The following is a 23,453-nucleotide window of genomic DNA, read 5'->3' on the forward strand; positions in this document are numbered from 1 at the left end:
GTGTGTGTGTGTGTGTGTGTGTGTGTGTGTGTGTGTGTGTGTGTGTGCGCGCGGTGTGCATGCATCATCAAAACGCACGCTTCAAAAATCAATAAATCACATAATATGGCCACAAAATACGCATCCAAATCTAACAACATCAATGCACCACTGTTGAGCAAATCGAATGAGAGAAGATAAAATACACACACGCATACACTCAATTTAGCCGAAAAATCGTTTTCTCTCTGAATTTCGTTTATTGCACATTGCCATCAATCTGTAAAACGTTTAACTGTCGTGCCATACGCGACGGCTGAATAAAGAGAGGAGGCATAGATCTAAAGAGAATAAAAAATATATAGAATCAAAGGTGAGAAACAATGTGAATGCGCACGCACAATGCGAAAGAAAATGCGGAGAAGATGGGAAAAAAATGTAGAAGCAAAAACTAAAAGAACAAATGATTTAATATACGTAACATACGCACTAATGAAGTTCAATTACTAGAAAGCGATAGAGTGCGAAAGCATCACACACACACACACATGAGCCGAATCAAACTGAACCGCGCAGTATAGGCGGACGAGTAATTTGAATGATTAAAAACATATTAATAGGCCTTCATCAGACTTGATATAACGGTACCGATCGACTTTTGTTTATGTAACGCAAATATGGAGCCGATCAAATGGTCAGTTTCCTGGTTAAAAGACAAAGCCGCAATGGATGAACGGGGCATTTTTTTTGTTGGCCAAAAGGCTAAATCACTGAAAAAGTCATACGATCATATGTATGGTCCGTTGATATGTGAGGCCTATGAAAATGAGGACAATATACCTAGAGTGAAGTACACTGTACATGTGCATATAAATATGCCATCCGAATCCTTTGGTAATATGCAACCTGTGCTTCTCTCCCATAAGAACCAATGTATTTGACGTGACAGTGAATAGCGGTAGCGCCTAAATAGGATCTGCGGCAACTTAAGGAACTATCAATACTTCTTGTTGTTGCGAAATTCATGACAACGACAACAACAAGTATTGATAGTTCTTAAAAATTCCGCAAATTGCGAATAGGCGCCACCGCTATCTCGCGCCGGTCAAAAGCACAGTTTGGTAATATGTAACTTTTCAATTGAGCTGCCAAATTTTCGTTGATTACCACTAACAATTTGAATTATCCAATAATTCACACTTATTATATACACACTGATAGTGAAAAAAAAGAGTGACATGTTTTGTTGTCCTATGCTCTTAAGCGCCAATCGGAAGTACAATTGGCTCAACGCAGAAAAAAAAAATAATTGTCCCAAACGGCCAGCAATTTTAAACGATCATTTCAACATTTTTTTTTCGTCTCACGGTTCTTATGATTTTTTTCTTCGGCTTGGCAGTCACACTGTTGTTGTTATTGGTCATTTACTCCATATGTTCAGTGAGTTATTGCTATTCGTTGAACTGTCTCTCTTTCTATCGTTCTTTCATTTCCACCTTGCCATCACCGTGTAACTCCTTCAATTCCGCATTGCACTAGCCCAAAATTAAACTAACTGGAAACAATAATTATTTATTATTAACGTCAAAACACCATCCATTATCCAATACATGAGGCGTTAGACCAGAGGGAACCTGGTGTCAAATTTGAGAATAGAATAACGAATGAAAAAAAATAATGATGGACAACAGTACGTGAATCGATATTATTAATTGCTTTACAATTGATGTGTATAGTTAAATCAAAGTCATTAGGGCGCTGATAACATTGGAAATTACCAAATATTTGAATGATGATAATAGTTGGTCATATCAAACATCTGTGATGCGATTTTAGACAAGCCCCTAGCACTTGAAACTTGTTTATGCTCATGGAAGTTAGCGTTTTTGGTAGAATTGTAGAAAGAATAAAATTGTTGACTAAAAGCAAGCATCACAAAGAATCAAAACCAATCCACACGTAACACATTAACCAGCCAGCTTGTATATACCAAAAGCGACAAACATCTGAGCAATATGCTAAAGGCAAAAAAAACGGTGTAAAGAAAAGTACTTTTCCTCGATCATTTATTACTAATTACTATAAGTGGGACCATTTTGTCGATGCTGTGCGCACATTTTCCGTAGTTAGCCTATATCAAGTAGTTCAAATGAAGGGAACAAAAAATAAGCACGAGAGAAAGAACGTTCTCTATCGCTACAGAATCCACATTGAAATGCAACATTAAAAATTCGTCGCACTTGAGAATCGAATTAGGTGTTTTTCTTCCAACATTTTGCAGCGTTTACAGCAACACAGCAGAAGAAATGTGTGAATAGATGAAAAAAAAAGAAAGAGAAGAGATGATGGGAGCAGGGGAGCAAATCACTTGAATCGCAATTACGTAGTACAGTTTGGTTTGGTTTGGTACTTTGATGATGCTTGCGCATTTGATGCTTAATTCGATTATATTGAACGGAAAATGTTGTGTACTGTTCTTTGTGTGTGTGTGTGTGTGTGTGTGTGTGTGTGTGTGTATTGTTGTTGTTTCATTCATTTCTTCATTCTTCCCCTTATTTCGTCTAGGTGAATTTACTCCATTTACTGTTTTGCTCGTTTTATAGCATCACATTCATGTCATTCAAAAAGCGATTTAAATCTATTTACATATCAAAGCAGAACAAATGTTTGCAAATAGAAACCAACAAGCAAAAGATCTAAATGCTTGAACATTGTGGTTTTTCGCTGCATAATGAAATGCTCATCGAGCGTTTTCTCTCTTGCCATTATTCGAAAGCAGGAAAAATCATCATTTTGTCAAACAACTTCTTTTCATTTTAATTAGAATTGTCATTTTGATTTTGGCTTTTGTTTCGCTCGACGCCATTCTGAGTCAGAATTTCTGACACACGATCAACGAAACATTGTGTAGACGATTCAAGCAAGAATTGAAATATTACGGTTGACACAAAATCACTTTGTCGCGGATTTTACCTTTATTCCGGTACAGAAAAAATGCTGATTAGCTGAACTATCTGCGTTATGTCATCAGCACAGTCGAAACGAACGGAGCGCGAAAACCGAAAAGAAAACCCCACGAAATGAAATGTTTCCAAACGAAGCCGTCGTAATGAAATGAAATGGATTTCATCTAGCGGTTTATTATAAATGTTGACGCTTGCGAATATATATACCGCTGCTGTTGGCCATATCGATGATTAAACATCTTTCTTTCTTTCTTCTTTTTTGGTCGGTACGGGAAAATCGGTCACAAAACACCATAAATAGTTCAACCAAAAATTGTGTACAGAAAAATAACTGATCTTGGCGATTCGCAATTGAGAGTGCATTTTTCGGTCAAATCAACGGGGAAAAAACATTTCGCATTTTTATTTGTAACTCTTCTTTACAATCGAAGCCGACAATAGAACTTTCAATGAGAATTCAGAACTAGAATACACATGACTTTTAAATTGCGACAAAAAAATTTCTTTTCCACAGATTGATTCCATTCGTAAAAAAACAAATGAATATTTTCATAAAACAAACCAGACGGTTTTTTTTTAGTTTGTTTGTTGCGAGAAAGACGACGTCTTTCAATTGACGTTCCATTTAAAACAGGTGACGAAAATACAAGTGAAAAGTAAATTATGAAATAAGTAGATCTCAATTAAAAGATATTTTCACTAAAAACGGTACCACCCAATTTGGGACCGGGTTTTGTTTTCGATTCTAAATCGGTGAACGACAATTAGACCAAAGTATTTATCCACTTGAAAAATATTCGATGGAGAATGCCAACCGATAATTTCTTATGGTTTGTTTGCTGGATGTCGATGTATTTTGCTCGGCTCACTGGTGAATAAAGAAAGGCGAAGAGATAAGGAAGCAAGTTCCGGAGAAAGGAAACGATTTGAATATTTGAATAAAAGAAAATAAATGTAGCTTGTTTGAGCTTGAGGCAGTCAAATGGAATATAATAGCAACAGAGTCTCATTCAATCGAACAATAATTTACATAATTAACTGATATTGGATAATTTTGATTGTTTGGCGCCGAATCGAATCGTATGTGCTGGCTCTACATGTCATCAATACACGATCTTGATCGGTATTGTTGTATGTTATGGATATTTTGAGACCGAAACCGAAATGCGTGTATGGATCGAATCGACGAGAGATGCTTTGCAGCCAAGTGAATGGATGAGAAAAGCAAAGTGAGTAAGCAACACATTTTAAAGTATCTAAAATATGGGTATTACCGTTGGTTCGTCGCCTATTCTCTGTTTTGACAGTCTAATGATTTGAAAAATGCCAACCGAAACCGTCCAAACGAACATCTTTGGTGTGCTTTTCTATCTCTCGCTGCGTGTGTTGATTACGTTGTCTATCGGTCCATATGGGTTTTCACATGAATTCGTATGCTGTGTTCCCCCATTCATGTTCTATGTACATTTCTCCATGCAAAAAAAGCCACGAAAATTGAGATATCGGAACAATTTCTTCAACCGACTAAGTGTTGGATGTTCATTTACTTGTGTGTATGTGTGTTTGTGGGTATGTCTTATAGTTATGAGAGTCACGGTGGTTTTCATTTCCACAATTGTGCCGCCGTGCGCAGCACTTGATCAGCGCCGTTGGTGTGCACAATGATTTTCAATTTGAGACTCAAACACCTCAAACCAACTAATTATTATGCTGTCAAATGTTTGACACGTATATGCATGCGATTTTGTTTGCTTTGTGAACTTCTTTCTTTCATTCATTCTGGATTCGGTTCTGTAATCTGCACTAACTCATCCATCATCATCATGATCATTGTTAACGAATTCATTTTTTCAGTTGTGCGCTTCAATTGCTTGCTTGCATATACTCTGCAGATATTGTTTCTCTTCAATGAGAAATGTATGCCATAATTTGTAGGCTATCTGTTTTCTTCGAACATTATGTAAATATGTGACAAAATGCAACACTACAATTGTTATTTAGTTCAATTTTGTTTCGCGATTGACTTGGGCAATATTCCAGGCGCACACATCACATTTGCATTTGCACAAGTGTCACAGAGCGAAGAGATGCTACCTAATGAGCGTATCGATTTTTGTTGAAATTAATTCATTGTTAATCGCACTGTTTTTTTGTTGCATGGTTTAAAAGATCCATGGCACGGCATCAGTTTTTCGGGTGCGTATATTTTGCCATGTTTATTGCGTTTCACGCTCATTGATCGCGCTCACCTTTCATGCGATCCAACTGTGTCCAATGAATTTATTGATCAAATATCGTGATCATTTTTTTTTCCCATTTTACCAACTTTTTTTTTTCTTTTCATTTATTACCGGTTAGATGTTGTCACTGTTTTTTATTGCCTAAATTTATTGGATTTAGCAAAGTGTCATTTACACTTACGCACTCTGTGAACACACCATCTACTTTGAGTTGAAATTGAGCATTACTCGTGCGCAAGTCACCGTTTCGACGATGAATGAACAAGAATACTTCAAAGCTTGAAGTTAGAAATTAAAATGAATTTGTCGAAAGAAATAACTTATGTCGATGACAATCGAACTATGAACGATTTCTTTTAGTTTCACATCATTTTTCCATTGAACTCAATTTTAGTTCGGTTCGAATTTTTTACTTGGTTTAGCTCACCATCCATAGAGAGTTTATCAAGCTAAATTTTTTTAAAATCAAATCAAGAACAAAGTACATATACCATTAATATTGTTTAGAACCATTGAAGCAACGATGCTTGTGCCTTATTGTTATAAATGACGCATGTTATCGATGGGCCGTAACCGAAATTCGCAAGGAAATATACTCTAACGGTATCTCTGAAACGGTAATGCCACACAAAATTTATTTCGTAAAATCATATCATCACTTTGCCACACAGCACACAAACGTTTTTTTTTCGGAAGAGAACAACTGAGTTGATTGTACTACGGTTTTTGTGATTGTGATGCGCAATGAAGTTCTTAAAGTTGATCAAAATCTTGCTGATGATACATCTTGTATGTGTTCATTAGACGATAGCTCAAGCGCAAGCACTGATTTGCGATGTATGGCCCTGTGTCAAGTCGAAACATCGACATTTAAAAATCATTCATCATCGCTATCGCACTCACATCTGATTGGAATTAATATGTTTCAAAACTAACAAAAGCCCCGTACATGTAATTAGACGTATCGTAGGCTGTGTTTAGTGAAAAATGATGTCGGCCATCGGCCAAGAAATCGCGTGCGATTTATGATAGTTATGTCGTAGACATTTGTTATAATTTTCTACGAATCGAATCAAATCGAAAGACTAATCGTTCAACGGCCGGTTCATATTAAACGTCAAAGTTCATTCTATCCTTCAATTGGTACGGGTCAGTAAATCTACTTCAACTTCAAGTGGTAAATAATCACTCGATCGTGAAAAATCCTTCCGAAAATTGTGGGAAAAAAACAATAACAACCAACAAATCGATATAATTTCTTTTTAATTAACACATTAGAAGCAGTGCATAGAACAATGAATGTGGAAAACAGCTTGAAAATGGTAAAAATGGCGAAATTATTGGCTTAAACAGCTTGCGCTGTAATATAATGACTTAATATTTGAGTTATTTTCCTTCTTCTTCCACTATTCTCTAACGATTTCACAATCGCATGTTTATTTTTTGTATTGAACATTCATTTGTAGCATGGCAACCATTGGACTGGGATAATCAAGAAAGTAAAAAAAAAAACCGCATATTGATTTTGATTTCGAATTCAAAGAACATTTACTTAACGAATGGCAAGCAACTAAAGCGATTAGTTTAAATCGATAAATGATATTATCTTTATCTTATGTGCGTTTCGAATGCGAGAAAATAGAAAATTAATGGGGAAAAAGTTGCGGCGGTGGCGGCGTCGGCAACAGCAATGACCGCAGCTAGCTAAAATCGAAACCATAAGCCGCACAGCAGAAGACAACAAATGAACTCTGCCAATTACGACACGCATTCACACCATGATTTTCGGTTAGCGAACCGTTTTCGCTCACGTGTCGATAAGTCTAAGAATTAAGTGAAATTCTAATTGTTTTTGGTTTGTTTGTTAATTTTTTTTTCTTCGTGCGTCCCATGCTGGGCTGTCCAGTTCATCATCCGCCGCATACACACAGAGAGATTCGCTTTTTTCTCCTTACGCGCACGCATAAAACTTTGAGCAGTGGCAAAATAAACTATCACATCACATTAAAACGGGTATCCAAATAATTATTAATCAATTTCCAACTAAATATGGTGCTTAACTGATTTCAGTTTCGAAATGTGTACGCACAAATATTTACCCAACATGTTCATTAAAAAAGAAGAAAAAGAAGAAAACACGCTGCCAAGAATGAACGATTTAAAATAAAATCGGTATTTTTTAATTTGTAACAGAAAAAAGTTCTCTCTCTCTTTCATTTCACAAATTTTACCGTGCACAAGGCACTTAGGCACAAAAAAAATAGTAAGATTACGCGACAGAATCGCAAGAATTTTTTTTCCTTACTTTTGAATGAATTGAATCTGGCCATTTGAGTTTAGTTCCGTGAAAATTGGACAGAAAAAAATCTGAATTGTCGTGTATTATGAAATTATTCGTATTTAGAAGATTAAAAACATTTTCAACACAATTTCATATGCTTTTTTTTTCTAAATTCCCAACATTTCTTTTACTTATAATATCAGTGAAGTATGAATCGATGATGTTTTTAATGTCGTTAGTTTTGACGATCAAATGTGATTTGTGAACCGCCGACAATCGATTTCTTCTTCTTTCCAAATAAAAGAAAATCCACAAATGTTACGTAACAAGAAGAAATAAATCACACTGTGCATAAACACGTACATACCCACTGTTTTTTTTTTCATTTCTCTTTGACCATGATGTGACCAGTCAAAGGAATGCGCAATTGAAAAAAAAAACATATAAATCCGAGAAAAAAACAGAAAGAACAGAAAAAAATAAAAATAACCGATTTATCGAGTTGGTTACGGTCATCGAACCTCGCAGTTTTACCTTATTGATCGATTGGAAATGAAAACATTAGATTTAGGTGTACAAAAAAATAATAAATTAAATAACATCGTACATTATATGTTGATGGAAGTCATAGCCAAAAAAAAATTGTTCTTGTTATTGTTGTGTTTTATGTTTTCTAAAGACAAAATGTACCGTACCTTTAGGTTTGTTTACGTGAAACAAGTGAGTAGCGTAATTTCCGTTTCTTTCCCAGCAATGAACGATGCTGTTCGGTACAGGAAGAGCATACGGCATGCATTCGTGTCGTTTATCGCTACACATCATCAGAATGTAAATTAGAAGTTGAAAAGATGACCCCATCGAGTCAGAAGATTGAAGAACAGTTTCGTTGCATACATCATGTGCTTGATGAAATATCATGCTTATCTTGTGATTATGTTCACATCTCACGACTCACACAATGATTCTAGATGAAAATGCTGTGCAAGTGATACATATATTTGGTGTGAAAAGTCGTGATAATATTTTGACACCCGAAGCTACACGATACATCAGGCATCAGTCAATTCATGCAGTTTTTCAATTCAGCATTTCACAATCGGTAGCAACGGGTTCGCAATACGCAGCAATTTCATTGATGTCATCCATTCGATGATAATAATTTTCGTACTGAAATCGAAATTACAATTCTATGATTGCGAATCATCTCAATCTCACGGAAATAACCAAAATAAATAATTTACCAATGAAACGAGGGAAATTAGAACACGACCAATTTGCCCAGAATACCAAATAAGAACATTAAAATGAAACGTCTGTAGAAATGATATTTCTATCTATCTATTTCTCTCTCTCTCTCTCTCTCTCTTTCTCATTTTTCGCAATCGTTTCGACTGGCATAGTTCAAGCACAAGTTTGACCGATATTTCGAATCGTTATTTTCAAATTTAAACACATTTGCATCATTTTGCCAGGTTGCGAACGAATCGAATTGTTATCTCATCCCGTCATCTTAACGACATTCCATGACACAATTATCCAAGTGAATACGCATTAGCGGGATACCGAATGGTCGGTGTTTTACACCAACGAATCAACTCATTTTTGTTGATGTTTACATGTTTTCTTTAGCGGCGATCATTAAAAAAATTCATTTCAATCGCAATATATACACGTATTTCGCCTAACGCTTGTACGCAACATATCGCTATTCGGCATCTTCATTGGCGCACATTGGTGTCTAATTTTATTTCGCTGCCAGGCCAAGTGAAAAACTGACCCCATATCGCAAAATCTAGAATTCCACAAGCGAGAAACAAATACAAATTATAACCATTTCTGTTTTCGCCAGTTGTTGCTATTGTTGTTGTTGTTTTTTCATCGTTTTTCAGCCAGAATTTTTCATTCGTATTAATTATTTGCGGTAGAAAGATTTGAGATGGCCACACACACACACACATCTGTTTAATTTATCTAAAACATCCACAGTGCCACACTGCTCTGTTTCAGAATTCAAGTGTACATTAGTGCAGAAACACAGAGTCGTCGAGACGACGTTGACGACGACGATGATAATTACTTTCGTGAATATCGTTCTGTTTTACATTTTTTATTTGGAATTGAGCATGAAAGTTGGTACAGATTCGAAGTTAAGCCGAGCATAAAATATGAAAACCAACCAAACTGAAATTCTTCAACGAATGAAAGCTCGTCTAACGAATCGGAGATAGAACAAACGCAATTAAAGAGGAACGAAAAATATTCTTTTCTCTCTCTATTTTCATGCCAATAAGAAATTTGTTTGCTGTGAGAAAAGCGATTGGCGATACTTGGCACTGAATTGAAATCTGGTGGCGTTTATCATGTGTAATTTGAAATCAGAAATCGTGTCACTTTTTGCCCCATCAATTTTCTCTTTTCTATTTACATAACGAAAGTGTTTCATCTTAGGTGATATAAAAATGGTTTTAATTTGGCGTGAAAGTAAAATGTAAAGCTTGACCGTTTACAGCATAACTTGAATAATATTCTAAAGAATTGACATTACCTGTGGTCATTTTAAGACATTTCCAACGGGTGTCAATTCGAGTTCTGAATGCGAAACTTTCCATTCTAATCGTTTGAATACTTTGCTTATCGCCTGCGATCTACATCAATTATAGCGCGTTCGGTTGTCGTTGTGAAAACGATGTGCAATCCCGTCAAATGGTCGTCAGACAAGCAAGCAAATTAATTCTGTCTACAATTTCGACGCGTTCGCTGTGGTGTACAGGTGCCATAAATTCAAAGATGTATACGCGTGGGAAATTATATCATTTTTTTTTCTCTTCTAAACAAATAACTGCTGTTTTGATTTTCAATGAATTTCAATATGACCCATTAAAATTTGTTAAAGCTCAAATTCCTTTTCGGGCGAAAAAGAATGAAATGAACACTGACCTATAAACAAATGGAAAACCTAACACACAGAAAAACATTATCCAAAGCGAAAAGAACGAATTGGAAGCGTGAATGGGGAAGGAGAAGAAAAATCAAAATCCCATGAAAATGTATGCGCATAGCAAAAATTACAGTTGCACGGTCGTGATTGTTGTCATCATCATCATCATTGGTTCAGTTTCGGCGTTCATTTTTCAGGTCATACGCAATTACGCGCTCACCACACAAATTTACATGCTTTTCGGCTGTGTTACGCACATTTTGCATAATCCCGTGGTTTTGGCATTAGCGTTTAGAACGTTATATATATATGTTATCGCATCCATGTTCGGCCCCAGTGTCATTGCTCGATTGTTGTGCGGAAAATTGTTCGAACAACTGAATCGAACGTGAATTAAAAACAAAATATTACAGTAGCAGATGTTGTGTCGATGGTATTATGTAAGGTTTGAAGCGGGAATTTTCGATGTCGATTGAAAACGAAATAAATCTCGTGCACGCAATTTGAAATTGATTTTGGATTTTCAGTCAATTGTGTACGGAACACACAAACACAAAACAATTGCTTTTGCACCGCTCAAACGACCATTAATGACTTCTAAATTAAACGCCGCAACAAATACCAAACTGATTTTTTCCATCTGCTAACTGTAATAAATTCAATATAAAATTCAGCCTTGAAAATTTGTTCGTTGCCTTTTGTTTTTATTTAATCGGCCGGTTTTTGAACAATTCGATTAGAACCAGAAGCACGATCGCAAAGAAAACCAAGACACAGAGAAGAGATAGAAAAACAGTTAATGTAATAATGAATTGCACGTTATGCGAACTAAAATAACTAAATATCCGAAAATCTACGGCTATCAAACCGATTAGTTGGCAGTTAAATTTCGATTCGCAAAAAACAGAGGAACATAAGTTGTATACGAAACGACTCACACAATACATCGCAGTGTGTCTGTAATCTCACTGAACACTCCGGATATTACCCTTTAAAGAGCATGAAATAACCATAATATATATCTAGATATCGTTTGCCGGTGATTCCACGAAATTCACACACATTCGCGGTAAAATAAAAAAAACATTTAAAACAAATCATTCTTACATTTCTCTTTCGTTCTGTAAATTCCAACATTAAATGATCAATTTTGACTTTGGTTCGACTAATTGTTAGTCGGTAGAATGAAATCATTCAAGAATTCCCGCATTTTTCGTACTTTGGATTGATATTAATATGATTTAGAGTTAATTCTCCATAAGAAGTACTAAAGTTGCCATTTATTTCTCCATTTATTTGTTTAAAAAACGTACGATTCGTCAAGATTGAGCCACATATCAATCTAAAATGAAAGAACATTTAAATGCTAAGGCCATTGCTATTATTTCACAACAAGAAAAATTGAGAACTGCCCAAAAACATTTTTTATTATTTATTATGAAATATGATTGCACGTTTTGAATATCAGTTTGATTTCATATTGAAAAATTTATTTTAAAACTCAAACACTGTGGTTGACATTTCGTCGTTATCATCATCGTCGTCATCGACCAAATCGGGATCAACAAGATTTTTGGCTTCAGGGAAAACTCCTTTGAAGTATGGTTGTTCTCTGCACTTGTTTCCAACTGCAGTGGTTATATCACGTTCTCGGCGGACTTTTTCACTGACCAATAAGTTTGCCGCGGAAATTAGGTCCAATTCCGCAAGATCTGGCATGTTAATGGATGAACATATACTTGTTTTCTGTTTCCAAATTGATATTCGTGCGGAGTCAGACATTCCGTATGGCTGCATATTGAGCTGAGCTATTTACAAATAGTTGGCTGTTTGGTACATTTTGATTTTGTGACTATCGAGCCATGCAAATTCATGTGAGATGATAAATTTTGGTCACCTTTTTCCATCCTTTCCATTAATTTTTGTCATAAATTTATCATCTCACATGAATTTACATGGTTCGATAGTCACAAAATCAAAATGTACCAAACAGCCAGCTATTTGTAAATAGCTCAGCTCGATATGCAGTCACACGGAATGTCTGTGCGGAGTTTGCTTTTGAGACGATGGTCGGCGCTAATGGTACCTTCGGTGTTGGCGCTGTGCGGAGTACAGGCCGCAATTTTGGCAAGCACAGTGATCAGTTCCTTGAAATTCTCTCTACTTTCAACTGTTTGGCACAGTCTGGCAATGGTTTCCGGGAGGCTCAAACCATCGTACACTTCCCGAACACTCGTAATGTCTTGAAACTGAAGCGACAAATTAGGTAAGTTCAAGTCTGGTACGATTTTTCCATGGATAGCTTTAATGTCTGTGTTTCCATCAAACCTGATAAATGGTGAAATCATTTTTACGAACGCATCGTCCGCCTCTTTATCCAAATTTCGTTCAAAACTACCGATCAATGGAGAAAATTCCATTCTTTCGAGATTGTTGCATAAAGATGCGATATTGGACATTATCTTCGATAGAAAAGGCAAATGTGGCTATTGAAATTGAATTTCACAACAATGAAAACTTCTATGTTGAACGTCAAATGTCATTCTGATTGTCTTATGTCATGCTCATTAGCACTCACATTAAGAACTGGTTAAAACTATGAAACTGAAAATTATTATAATTTAGATTATTCTACTGCGATAATTTTCTGAAACGGATGATTTTGAACTGCCCAAAACCAAATTTAGAACTGCCCAAAATGAGCAGAAATACCGCTTATTTTACTCCCTGATTTCATATTGCGTCGCAAGTTTAAGAAATCAAAACCACACTTCTCTGAATGTTTCTGACTATTGAAAGGGTCTCTATAGTATAGAGTCCATACAACTTTGACAAGTATAAAAAGTCTTTCGTTTTTTTTCTGGTTGTTGTTGCACAAATTGACATGAACAAAATTGAAAGGAAAGTTAAATCAAATCAACCATTCGAATGAGAAACGTTTCTTCATGCCTGTACACAATCAAAAGAAATGGCGAGCTGATTAGAACCATACAGATTGGAAATGGCATTTCTTTGAAGTTACATGCTTCGTTAGAATCAAATAATCAATGGAATGTGGTAGTTATGCGCTGTTTGTTCGCTAGTCACATGCGAAATAATAATGATGAGAGAGCGAGAGAGAGAAAAGCACGACACGAAGAAATTTTTAACACAATAGAAATAGAAAACACTCACCGAGATTCTTCTTTTCAGTAGTGTACGTTTAAAATAACAGTGAAATCAAATAGAAAAACGATGTACCCGAAAATGCCAAAAGAATTAAATCGATTCTTTTTCGGGCTGTTTTCTCTTCCTTCTCTCTCTCTCTCTCTCTCTCTCTCTCTCTCTCTCTCTCTCTCTCTCTCTCTCTCTTTCTTTCTTTCTTTCTCTCTTTGAGAGGATTGTATCCATTAAATGGAGTTTAAAGAAAATTTCAAATTAAATTGTATAGAACAACGGGCACATGCAGTACACATACACATATACAAAATGCAGAGAAGAAACGCCAATCGACAAGTGGACAATATGAGAAAAAGGTGCGAAAGTACCGTAGCCAAATGCAAACAGTAGTTAGTATTGTTGTTATGGCGATCGCCATCGTCTCCATTGACACACACGGTAATACACCACTTCCAATTTAACATTCAATTGTTGCCATTTTAGCGATTGGCATATCTGCTTCACATTTCGCCACTGATTGAAAACGTCTCCGGTAAGCAAAGCAAACCAAATTTATTTCATTTTTCGTTGGGTTTTTGTTTATGCGAACATCCAACATGTTTGTTTCGAGTGGGCAACATTATTCAACCGTAGCAAAGATCAAAGAGAACGATGCAAACAACATTCGTATGTGCAATGCATTTCTAAAGCAATTTGATTCAATTCTTTAGATTATTTGAATTGATGCAAACGCCAATAAGTGTGTGTGTATTTGTGTGTGCGAGTGGTGAGCAAGCGACAAAGCAAAGAATCTATAGAAAATTGTATTGTAAGGGTTTACCCGAATGCGAATGGGAATGCGAAAGCAAACGTAAATTGAGATTATATCACAACGCATATCGAAAGAAATGCTTGCCGATTTACTGTTGATAGCTCATGCTGTACACTGCACGCCGCGACCACCCGCGCTGAACAAGCGCATCGCATTTTGGGACCAACATGAATGAAATCATCAATCTATATTGGCTTGCATAAAACACAATCTCAAACTGAAAATGCGGCACACGAATGAAATTATGAATGGAACTGCACCTATAGGCGATATATCGTCTAGACCTCGGCCACATCGAGCACTGTTGCCGCTGGGATATGGTATGCGATTGACGATTGATGCGCAATCTAAACAAAATCTGATGTTGATTTGCACATCTTTTATCTGTTTTTTTTTTCTGCATGCTCAATACATTGTACATTATAGGCCGCACATTCTGTTCAGTTCAGTTCAATCCATTCAATGTAGGGTGATTTAAAGCAAGAAGAAGAAGAAAAAAACCACGTGCAATGCAATCAAATTATATAATTCCTGAAATGTTCTGTGCATCGGCGAAGCTCCGCTTTTTGGTGCTCTCTGATTTGAATGCTTGATAGCGATTGAGTGCACTTTTTTGGCGTTACATTTCAATGTGATTGGAATAGGTGAGAAAAGACTTACATATTCAATTTCGTTATTATAGCGATGCGGTGCATATTTCGGTCATCGTTTGATCGCAACACTCAGATAACCGAAATCTATGGTCTGTTTTCTCTCTCTCTCTCACACACACACACACACACACACACCCATCTCTTCTCTTTATTATTCCATACCCGATGATACTGATTGATATGTAGCTGCATGGATTTTGAAATCACCTTTTGACCATTCCTTACACGTGTGGATGGATTCGACTTATTGAAATCTCGCGATTTCAATACAAGTTTTTCGGTGTTTTTTTCATGTGATGTGCTTCAAATGACACAATTTAATTTATTCGAAAAATGATGATGGAAGTTATGTAATGCAGAAATAGACTGACAGGCGAAAACGAGCATAGTCTCCACTTCGTGCTAAGCTACCATTTTACCGTTAATGAATACAAAATTGGCCTGGGCTTCTCAAATAAAATGAGAGCATGTCATCTTCAATGAATCGGATATTTTTTTTATCATAATTTAGTGCGCAAAATCAAAGCAAGAAGATTTCGTTTTTCAGCCACTCGTCTTAATACCACTCGAAGCCTATCATATCGTGTTTCTATCTCTCTCTCTCTCTCTTCTGTTCACCTGGGCTGACGGCCCGTGCAGTTGTCCATTCATAAAATCATACAAACACACACACACACATACCAATTTTCACGTTCCGATTTCCGAAGCGGCTTTTATTTAAGAAAACTAAAATTGCACGAAATTAGATTTTCTCCTTTCCGCTGAATAAATCACACCATGTTGAATGCGAATGGATAGCATGAGACGGTGTTCATTGAAAACAGCGAATCGCAACACTCTCGTTCTTCTTGCCATTGTGTGTGTTTGCCTAGCGCATATTCACAATTCCACTTCGTCATAAATGAAAATATGCTGAATAATTTCGGTTGGCTACATTACATAAACACATAAATATGGCGGAATTATATGGTCAATCGATTAATTTGACGATGCTCCAATTCTGGTCTGAAGTGGAAATGATGATTTTAAAGCGTGGCCGACAAGAAGATGTGCGGTTCGGTGTGGTTTCATCGCACTCGTACACAAATGACACCAACAGATCCGAACTAATATGAGGCTCTGCAACACGAACAGTTGAGCATGACCAGAATCTGTTTTTTTTTCTTTCTCTCTTCTTTGGTGTGGCCCCGTAGTTTACGTGACAAATTCGAGATGAACGGTTCCAATTCACAAAAACTCTTCAGACCCTTTAGGATATAAACAAGTGCGATCATACCTGTGAACAGTTTTTATTAATTGTGCGAATGTGTGCGCGCATCTAACGCTTTGAAGAAAGAGGCAGAACAGAACTTTTTTCTTCTCTGTGCCATTTGGGTTGTGTTCGCGTATCACTCTCTTCTTACTGCATCAAATTTTGTGAATTTTTGATCTCTCTCTCGGTGTGTCGTTGGTTATAGATCGGGTAGGCTTGCTTAGTTTTTTCTTTCTTTCTTTCTCTTTCCATTTTCTATCTTTTTCTCGTTAGCTGGGTGCAAACGCACGTTCTGCACGGTCAACACGAACAACAGTTTGTTGATGCTAATGAAATGAGATAGATACAATTCGTACGTCAAGAGATCAAGAAGTGAGGAGAAAAACCGTTAAGGCCCCGGAACTCTGTCGGTGCGCCAAATTATTTTCATATACCATTTGATATTGTCAGTGGATGTTTGATGACATTGCCATAATGTGCTCGTCAAGAATAAAACACGCAAAACCAAAAAGCGATCAACGACAAAACTTTTCTTCGCCAAAACTTAATTGAATTAGAACCACGTATGAAATGCAATCAGTTTTTATTTGGTGCTAGAAAATCCAAATAAAACTGCTAGTTTTTTTTTTCTTCTTTTCTTGTGGTTTGAGTTTTTTTTTCTACTTTGTTTTCGTTCATATTTATAAAAAAGTGTTAGCTAAATTGTGGATAATGTTCATTCGACTTTGCATAACGGACAACAGTGAAATCAAACTCTTCGATCTGGCGCACAAAATCAGTGAATAGAAAATTGAATGTGTGGCGAGTGAACCGACGAACTGCCACTCTACACTGTGTACTCTTTTTCTCTTGTTTTCATCCGTGTTATTTTTTTTAAACCATTGGTTCGCCAATGAGTGCCTAATTAATGACTTGCTCAGTGATTGACTAATTGTTCAATAGTGTTGCTGTTGTTTTTTTTGTCGGTTGTAAATATTCGAATGATGATCAACCTAAGCCGGTAAATTTGCAATTTTGACCAATTACCATTCAACAGATTTTCACCAACTTTTTGAGAGAAATCAAGTGCAGATTTTCCGTACAAACAATGTGAAACAAATGAAATTAATTCAATTGCAACATTTTTAAATCGAAAAAAAGAGACTCGTCTCAATTCGAATGTTAAATTTACTACTCGGTGCACCTTAGCACACACATACACACATCGGTAAAATTACATTTACGTAATTTGCTTCTGCAGACAAGTGCATGTAGGTTAATGTGTGTTTTGATTTGTGCTTACAGATATAAAAAAAAACCTATAGCAAAAATGACCGAAAAAACATAGACACACTCAATTCAACTAATTTATTCAACTTTAAGTTAATCTCCATTCAAATATTGTATTTTGTTTTTGTTTGGCAGGATATCGTGGAGTAACATGATGGCCACTGGAGTTTTGTTAAATCTCTTCATTTTATCGCTGGTAAGTAAAATCGGTGATTTATACTGTTAGTGTTTATTGAAGGGAGTGTTTTTTTCGGTGTGCATTTGAGCTTACTGCTGTTAGAATATCAGTGCTAATGACTATCGCTTCATTTCCTTTTGCAACTAACTGACTTTAAAATCCATTTTAATTGGCAATGTGTTTTGATTCACACCGAAGCAAATCAAAAAAAACTACAACGAACTTTGTGTTTTTCTGCAGATATCATCATCGAATCTATTGGCTCATGCACAGGAAGAAGATTTATTAGTGACAGAATTCAGTATAATTGGTCATACGGGCAGTAGCAGTGATTCAACGCCTGGTGGCATTTCGACGAGTGCGAGTGGTTTCGAAAGTAGAGCCAGCACAGGCAGTGGAAGCACCGAAGCTGGTATGTTCAATGATTGGGCATTTTTTTATTATTCTAGTGGAGATTTATAATGTTTGGCCATAAGGTTCATCCATAGAGTAAATGTTGATCAGAGCAAGGATGAATCCATTCCAAATTCTAAATATTATTCAACTGATTTCATTTCTGACACTTCATGTCGTTTCATTGTTCAATGATTCAATCCTTAATTTTGAAATCAATTACAATCTTAGGCAATGACGGTGACAACAGCAGCAATGTAAGTTTGAATGACAGCAATACCGGCAATGGCATCACCAGCGATGGATTGCCCAGTTTAGAAACATCGCCATCAACTCGCCAATATATCGCTGTTACGCAATCGTCAATCATTAAACGCAAGGGACCATTGAAACCGGAATCAGCCGACGTTGAGGTAGGTCCCCCTGAAAATACATCAACAAACACTTTTCACATTTTTCTAACTTTTTCTTCTGCAATTAAAACATATTTACCGAAAAATGGTCTAATTTTTCAACATTTTTACTCTTTTGTTATTATTGCCATAGAAAACAATTACAATCGCCGATAGCAATCAAAATCATTCAACGGAAGCGCTCACTCAAGATGGAAGTCAAAAAGATCCGGTATGTATATATTTGAGTTGTGGTTTATTTTGTCCGAAAATACGGTTTGGATGCGGGTCATATGTAATTGTTTGTATACACGTATCCAAGTCAAGTCAAAGACTCTCATCTCGCAATCATATCGCCCGCGTTAGATGTGTGCGTTCAAACTAGACGCTTGACACGATGAAATGGTAACCTGATTGCTCTCTTATTCTTCGTAAGTAATATTTGTTAGTTCTGCCAGCGGAACATCCATTTCATTTTGAGTAATTTTCAGGCGATTGAATGAGAGAAAAAAACAAATATGATGGATATGAATAATACATATATCGAAAAATCCACACAAACATTGTAAACAATTTGTTGGCAATTTGTGAGCTCTTTTACGGCGAATTCACATTCCAATTGAAGTGATTCAGTTGAATGCGCGATCAAGACGCGTACATCGAAAATAGCACGTCTTTCGGCTCGGCAGCCTAGACACACAAGGCAGCATGGTCTAAATTATGACCCGGCGCAGTCAACTCATTTGAAAGAATTTCATCTTCAAAAGCATACGATGCGCGTGCGCGCGAACATCATCAACACATGATTTACATCTCATATATGTATACCAACATCATCACATCATAATAATTGAAACGGTTTTGTAAACAACGGAATTGGGCAAAGAGAGAAGAACAAACGGATTGGATTTAATGATGAACATCGATTGGAGCGGATCAAATGAACAGCATCCAAAAAGCGTCATCAAACATAAAAGAGACAAATCATCGTAGCTGTCGATCCGAAACGCATAAAGTAGACGCGCTCACGAGACAGGCGAATCGCAAAACAAATCCACATAAGCATACAATGCTTACGTCGATATTTTTCGAGACAGAACTGATGATCATGATGCGTGTCTGTTGTGTGCCTGTGCATAAGCAAAACAAAGCAAAGCAAAGCAAAGCCAAGCCAAGCCAAGCCAAGGCACTCCATTTTCCGAACATACAAAAACAAAGCGCCGGCAATTTTTCAGCATGTTTGATAAATTGACACACATAGATAGACACAAAGAACCATTGAGACTCTGCTTGTTCAAAGTGATGAAAGGTGAAGAGCAACTAGACAAACATTGATCACAAGTGAGACAAAGGAGGAAAAAAGAATCTATTAATTTTCGACGCATTGATTCTCCAACCGTTGAACACTTTTATTCCATTTAAATGATTTCGCTCATTTTCAATGCGCACCGCATGAATTTGTATGCCATCGTTTATGACATCAATCGATGCTTTGGATGAGGTTGTTTGTGCTCGTCAAATATTTGTAAACCATTTTTGATAGAGAAAAAAATCATTACTGTTATTGTTTGCATTGAGCAGCCGCCGCCAGCGAAACACATGAACGATCATTAAAAAATTGCTCAAATTAGAATAAAGAAGAAGAAGCAGAAGAAGCAGATGGAACGAAAAAATCGCACAGACAGTGTTCCAAAAGAAGTACAAAGCTTAGCATTTAAAATTCTTTATTTTTAACCTGCATGCCCAAATTATGCGAATTGCTCATGAAAAGTAGCAAAATGTGCTCGATGATGGCGCGAACCGTTTATTTCTTTTCCCTCTTTCTCTCTCAGACAATGAAGTGACTGGCAAAAAGAAGCGCTTATGAATGAGATTTGTTTATGTTGTTGCTGATGCCATCAATTAAATAAGTCTAAATACGAGCTTCTTCATTTGCTACCTCATTTTTGTTTTGGTTTTGACATGACTGGCCAACATACTTTTGTATGCAAATTCACAACCTAATGCTGATTTTTAATACTTTCAACACTTCCTGAATGAGAAAATCGAGGCGGCCTTTTGAAGGATTTCATGCTCTTTGCAATTTCCTTCATAATTCATATGTCAACCATTGAAATTTGCATTTGTATTGAACAAACTGCAAAACGAAAAATTCTTTGAATGTGTCGTCAAAGCGAAAAAAGAGGTAACAATCAAAAGAGAATTGCTTGAATCGTGAAAATTCACTTTAATGAAATGGATGTTGGACGTCGGGAGTCACAATGACGATCCCGATGGTTCGAAAGTGATTTCGCTGAGACGAAACGAAAAGAAAGAGAAGAAACCTGTGTTGTCATCATATATTTGCAGTGTTTGCCGCCAACGCGGTCGCACACTTGTAATTGCACATACATGGATGTAAGATACATGTGAATACCACGAATCAAAGCAACGGGCGTCCGTATTAAATGTGCAGAGAATACGTCAAGTCACTAGGGCATGACTAAAATAAAACCACTTTTTTCCCATGTAATGCTGTTTCTATACTTTGTCCGATGTGCTGAATGCGACGGCGGCGGCGGTGGCGTCGGGCATTTTCTTCATAATTTTTCTCCGGTGTTTTGCGTTTTCGTACGATTATGAAATCGCTTTTCAGTTCAGTTCGGTTGTGGTTTATCGGCTTGAATATATTCCATTTCGATCGACATTCCGTCCGCTCATATTTCTTTTTCCACATAAATGCTGTACGATCAGCAGGCGAAAATAACAACTGAAAAATAAACACCATACACACAAACACACACACATCAAATCGAATATTTGCTTTGGAATTGTTTATGGTTTTGGCCTGATGTCAGTCGGCATATTGCTTCGTACACAATATTCCATCGTCGACAACCAGCACTCGGGAGACTCGAAACATCAATCGTAATTGATGTGTGTCTGGCACACAAGTGAGCCATGCGCTTGTGTTCCGATTGGCGATGACGACATCGCCTAAGGTTGAATCTTGGATGGCCTTACATTATTCTGCCGATGGGCCATGTGCCAGCCGTCATCATAAATGCTTGACGCCACCGCTGTCACTGCTATTGCTGCTACTGCTGCTGCTACTCGTTGTAAACAACAGCAACCAATTCTGAAGAAGAAATAAATACGGTACGAAGATCATGAAATTTCGCACGGGTCGTTTGGTTTGCACTCGTTGTTGTTATGGTTATGCAATGCATAATGTTTTAATAATAGGGCGAAAATTATGCGCGAACACCATACGATGGCATACCATGAGAGTGCCGGCGAACATACAATATGTATATACTGACTGTTAATAGACAATTTTCCTTCTTTTGTCCCATTAGGTATACATACCTATATACACATGTGTATGTATGTATTTACAACAAGTTATAGTGCATCATCAGTTTAATGTGCGTATGCATACCATTGCCATTTTCGAATGACTTGCTCAAATGTGAATGGTCAATTCGGTGTCGATTTTATTTGACCATTGGAACATTCAGTGGTCTTTTGACTCGTTGCTGACGACACTCACACGTCTCAAGAATGACATTCAAAATCAAAATTTATTTTCCGGAAATGAGTTCATTAGTGTTGGCGCATTGTGTTCAACTTGAAATAGTAGGCATAAAATTATTATGTAACTGACCGAACCACTTTGAATGAGGAATGGTCGAATGTGTGGAATGAACTTAAAGATGAGGCCGCTTGACTGTAATTTATAACAAATGTTCATTCTTTTTTCTTAAAGTAAATACGAGTAATACAAAATGATCAAAATGAAAATGGGTTTTGTGTGGTTTCCACGACGTACGGCCCACAGGAGATGGATAAAAACTCCAAATTGATTGGCTATAGCCATCTTTATGAAGAATTCGCATTGAATGTGAGTTTAAGCAAAAAAATAAAAGCCATTTATCGGATTAACATTGCAACGGACATACATTGTCTCTGTTTTCATTTGAAACAGAACGCATGATAAACTATGCAAGTTTTATGTGGCAAATGTAAACAGAAACAAAAGTATCTTTGGTCAAATCAGAATGGCACATTTGAGTAAGGTGGTGCGTATGCGATGCGCATTGCGCACGGTTTAAGACATTTTGTATATGAATTGGCAAACATTGAAATCGGTTAACGGTTCTTTATGGAATATGTCAGAAAACCGAACGAAAACATAGAAGAAACCAAGAAAAAAACAACGACTAAGTAATAAAAATAAAGCAGCAACAACAACAACGTCTTATCTTTCCAATCAGTCGAACACTTCGACCTCACTGTACGTCTAAATTTTTGCTTTGGATTATAGAAAATTGTTCACGCAAATTCATTCATTGTGGTTCACGCTCGGTGTGTATCAGGGTTGACTTGGTAAAATTGAAAATACACATGAAGCCACAGCCACAGTAGCAGTAGCAGTAGCAGTAGCAGTAGCAGTAGCAGTAGCAGCAGAAGTAGACGAGTGAATGAGTGTGATACGAACGAGTGCACGTCATGTTAATCGTGAATGAAAACTTGCGTCTATTTTTTGGTTTCAATACACAAATTGTTCGAAATAAAAGTGAAGAGGAGTAAAGCATGTGCGCGCGCTTCCGCACAACCTAATCCAACTGTTCATCATTCAGAAAAATTCATCGTGTGCGGCGAATGGGCATAATAAAACAACGATATGTGCCATCAATCGTACCAATCGCATCAAATGATCAGATCTATTTAGACACAAAATGCACAACATGACCTTCAGCATTGTAAGGCCAAGCAAAACCTGACAAATTACACACATAACTGAATGTTGTGTGAGCCGCACGAAACTTTGCACTCTTTTTTAAAACCAACAACGAAAACAACAACAATAACAAAAAACAATTAGAAAATTTGTGCGGATTATTCTTGTCAATTTGTTCCACACCTGTCCAGTATTTTTGTACTTTTTTGTAGCTGCTTA

At 36.7% G+C, this 23,453-nt stretch overlaps 1 protein-coding gene across 1 annotated transcript in view; it reads left to right on the forward strand.

Annotated features, from left to right (window-relative positions):
* The window catches only part of LOC129573960 (uncharacterized), a 33,223-nt gene that overhangs the window by 4,475 nt on the left and 5,295 nt on the right, over nt 1-23,453 (forward strand). The window contains exons 2-5 of the mRNA XM_055455176.1: nt 17,684-17,744; nt 17,967-18,138; nt 18,351-18,532; nt 18,666-18,743. Coding sequence (XP_055311151.1) covers nt 17,684-17,744; nt 17,967-18,138; nt 18,351-18,532; nt 18,666-18,743 — 493 coding nt within the window. The remainder of the gene's footprint in view (nt 1-17,683; nt 17,745-17,966; nt 18,139-18,350; nt 18,533-18,665; nt 18,744-23,453) is intronic.

This window comes from Sitodiplosis mosellana, unplaced genomic scaffold, assembly GCF_009176505.1.
Source record: "Sitodiplosis mosellana isolate CC-2019 unplaced genomic scaffold, AAFC_SMos_1.0 Smas_scaffold_6150, whole genome shotgun sequence".
In the NCBI taxonomy this organism is placed as follows: domain Eukaryota; kingdom Metazoa; phylum Arthropoda; class Insecta; order Diptera; family Cecidomyiidae; genus Sitodiplosis; species Sitodiplosis mosellana.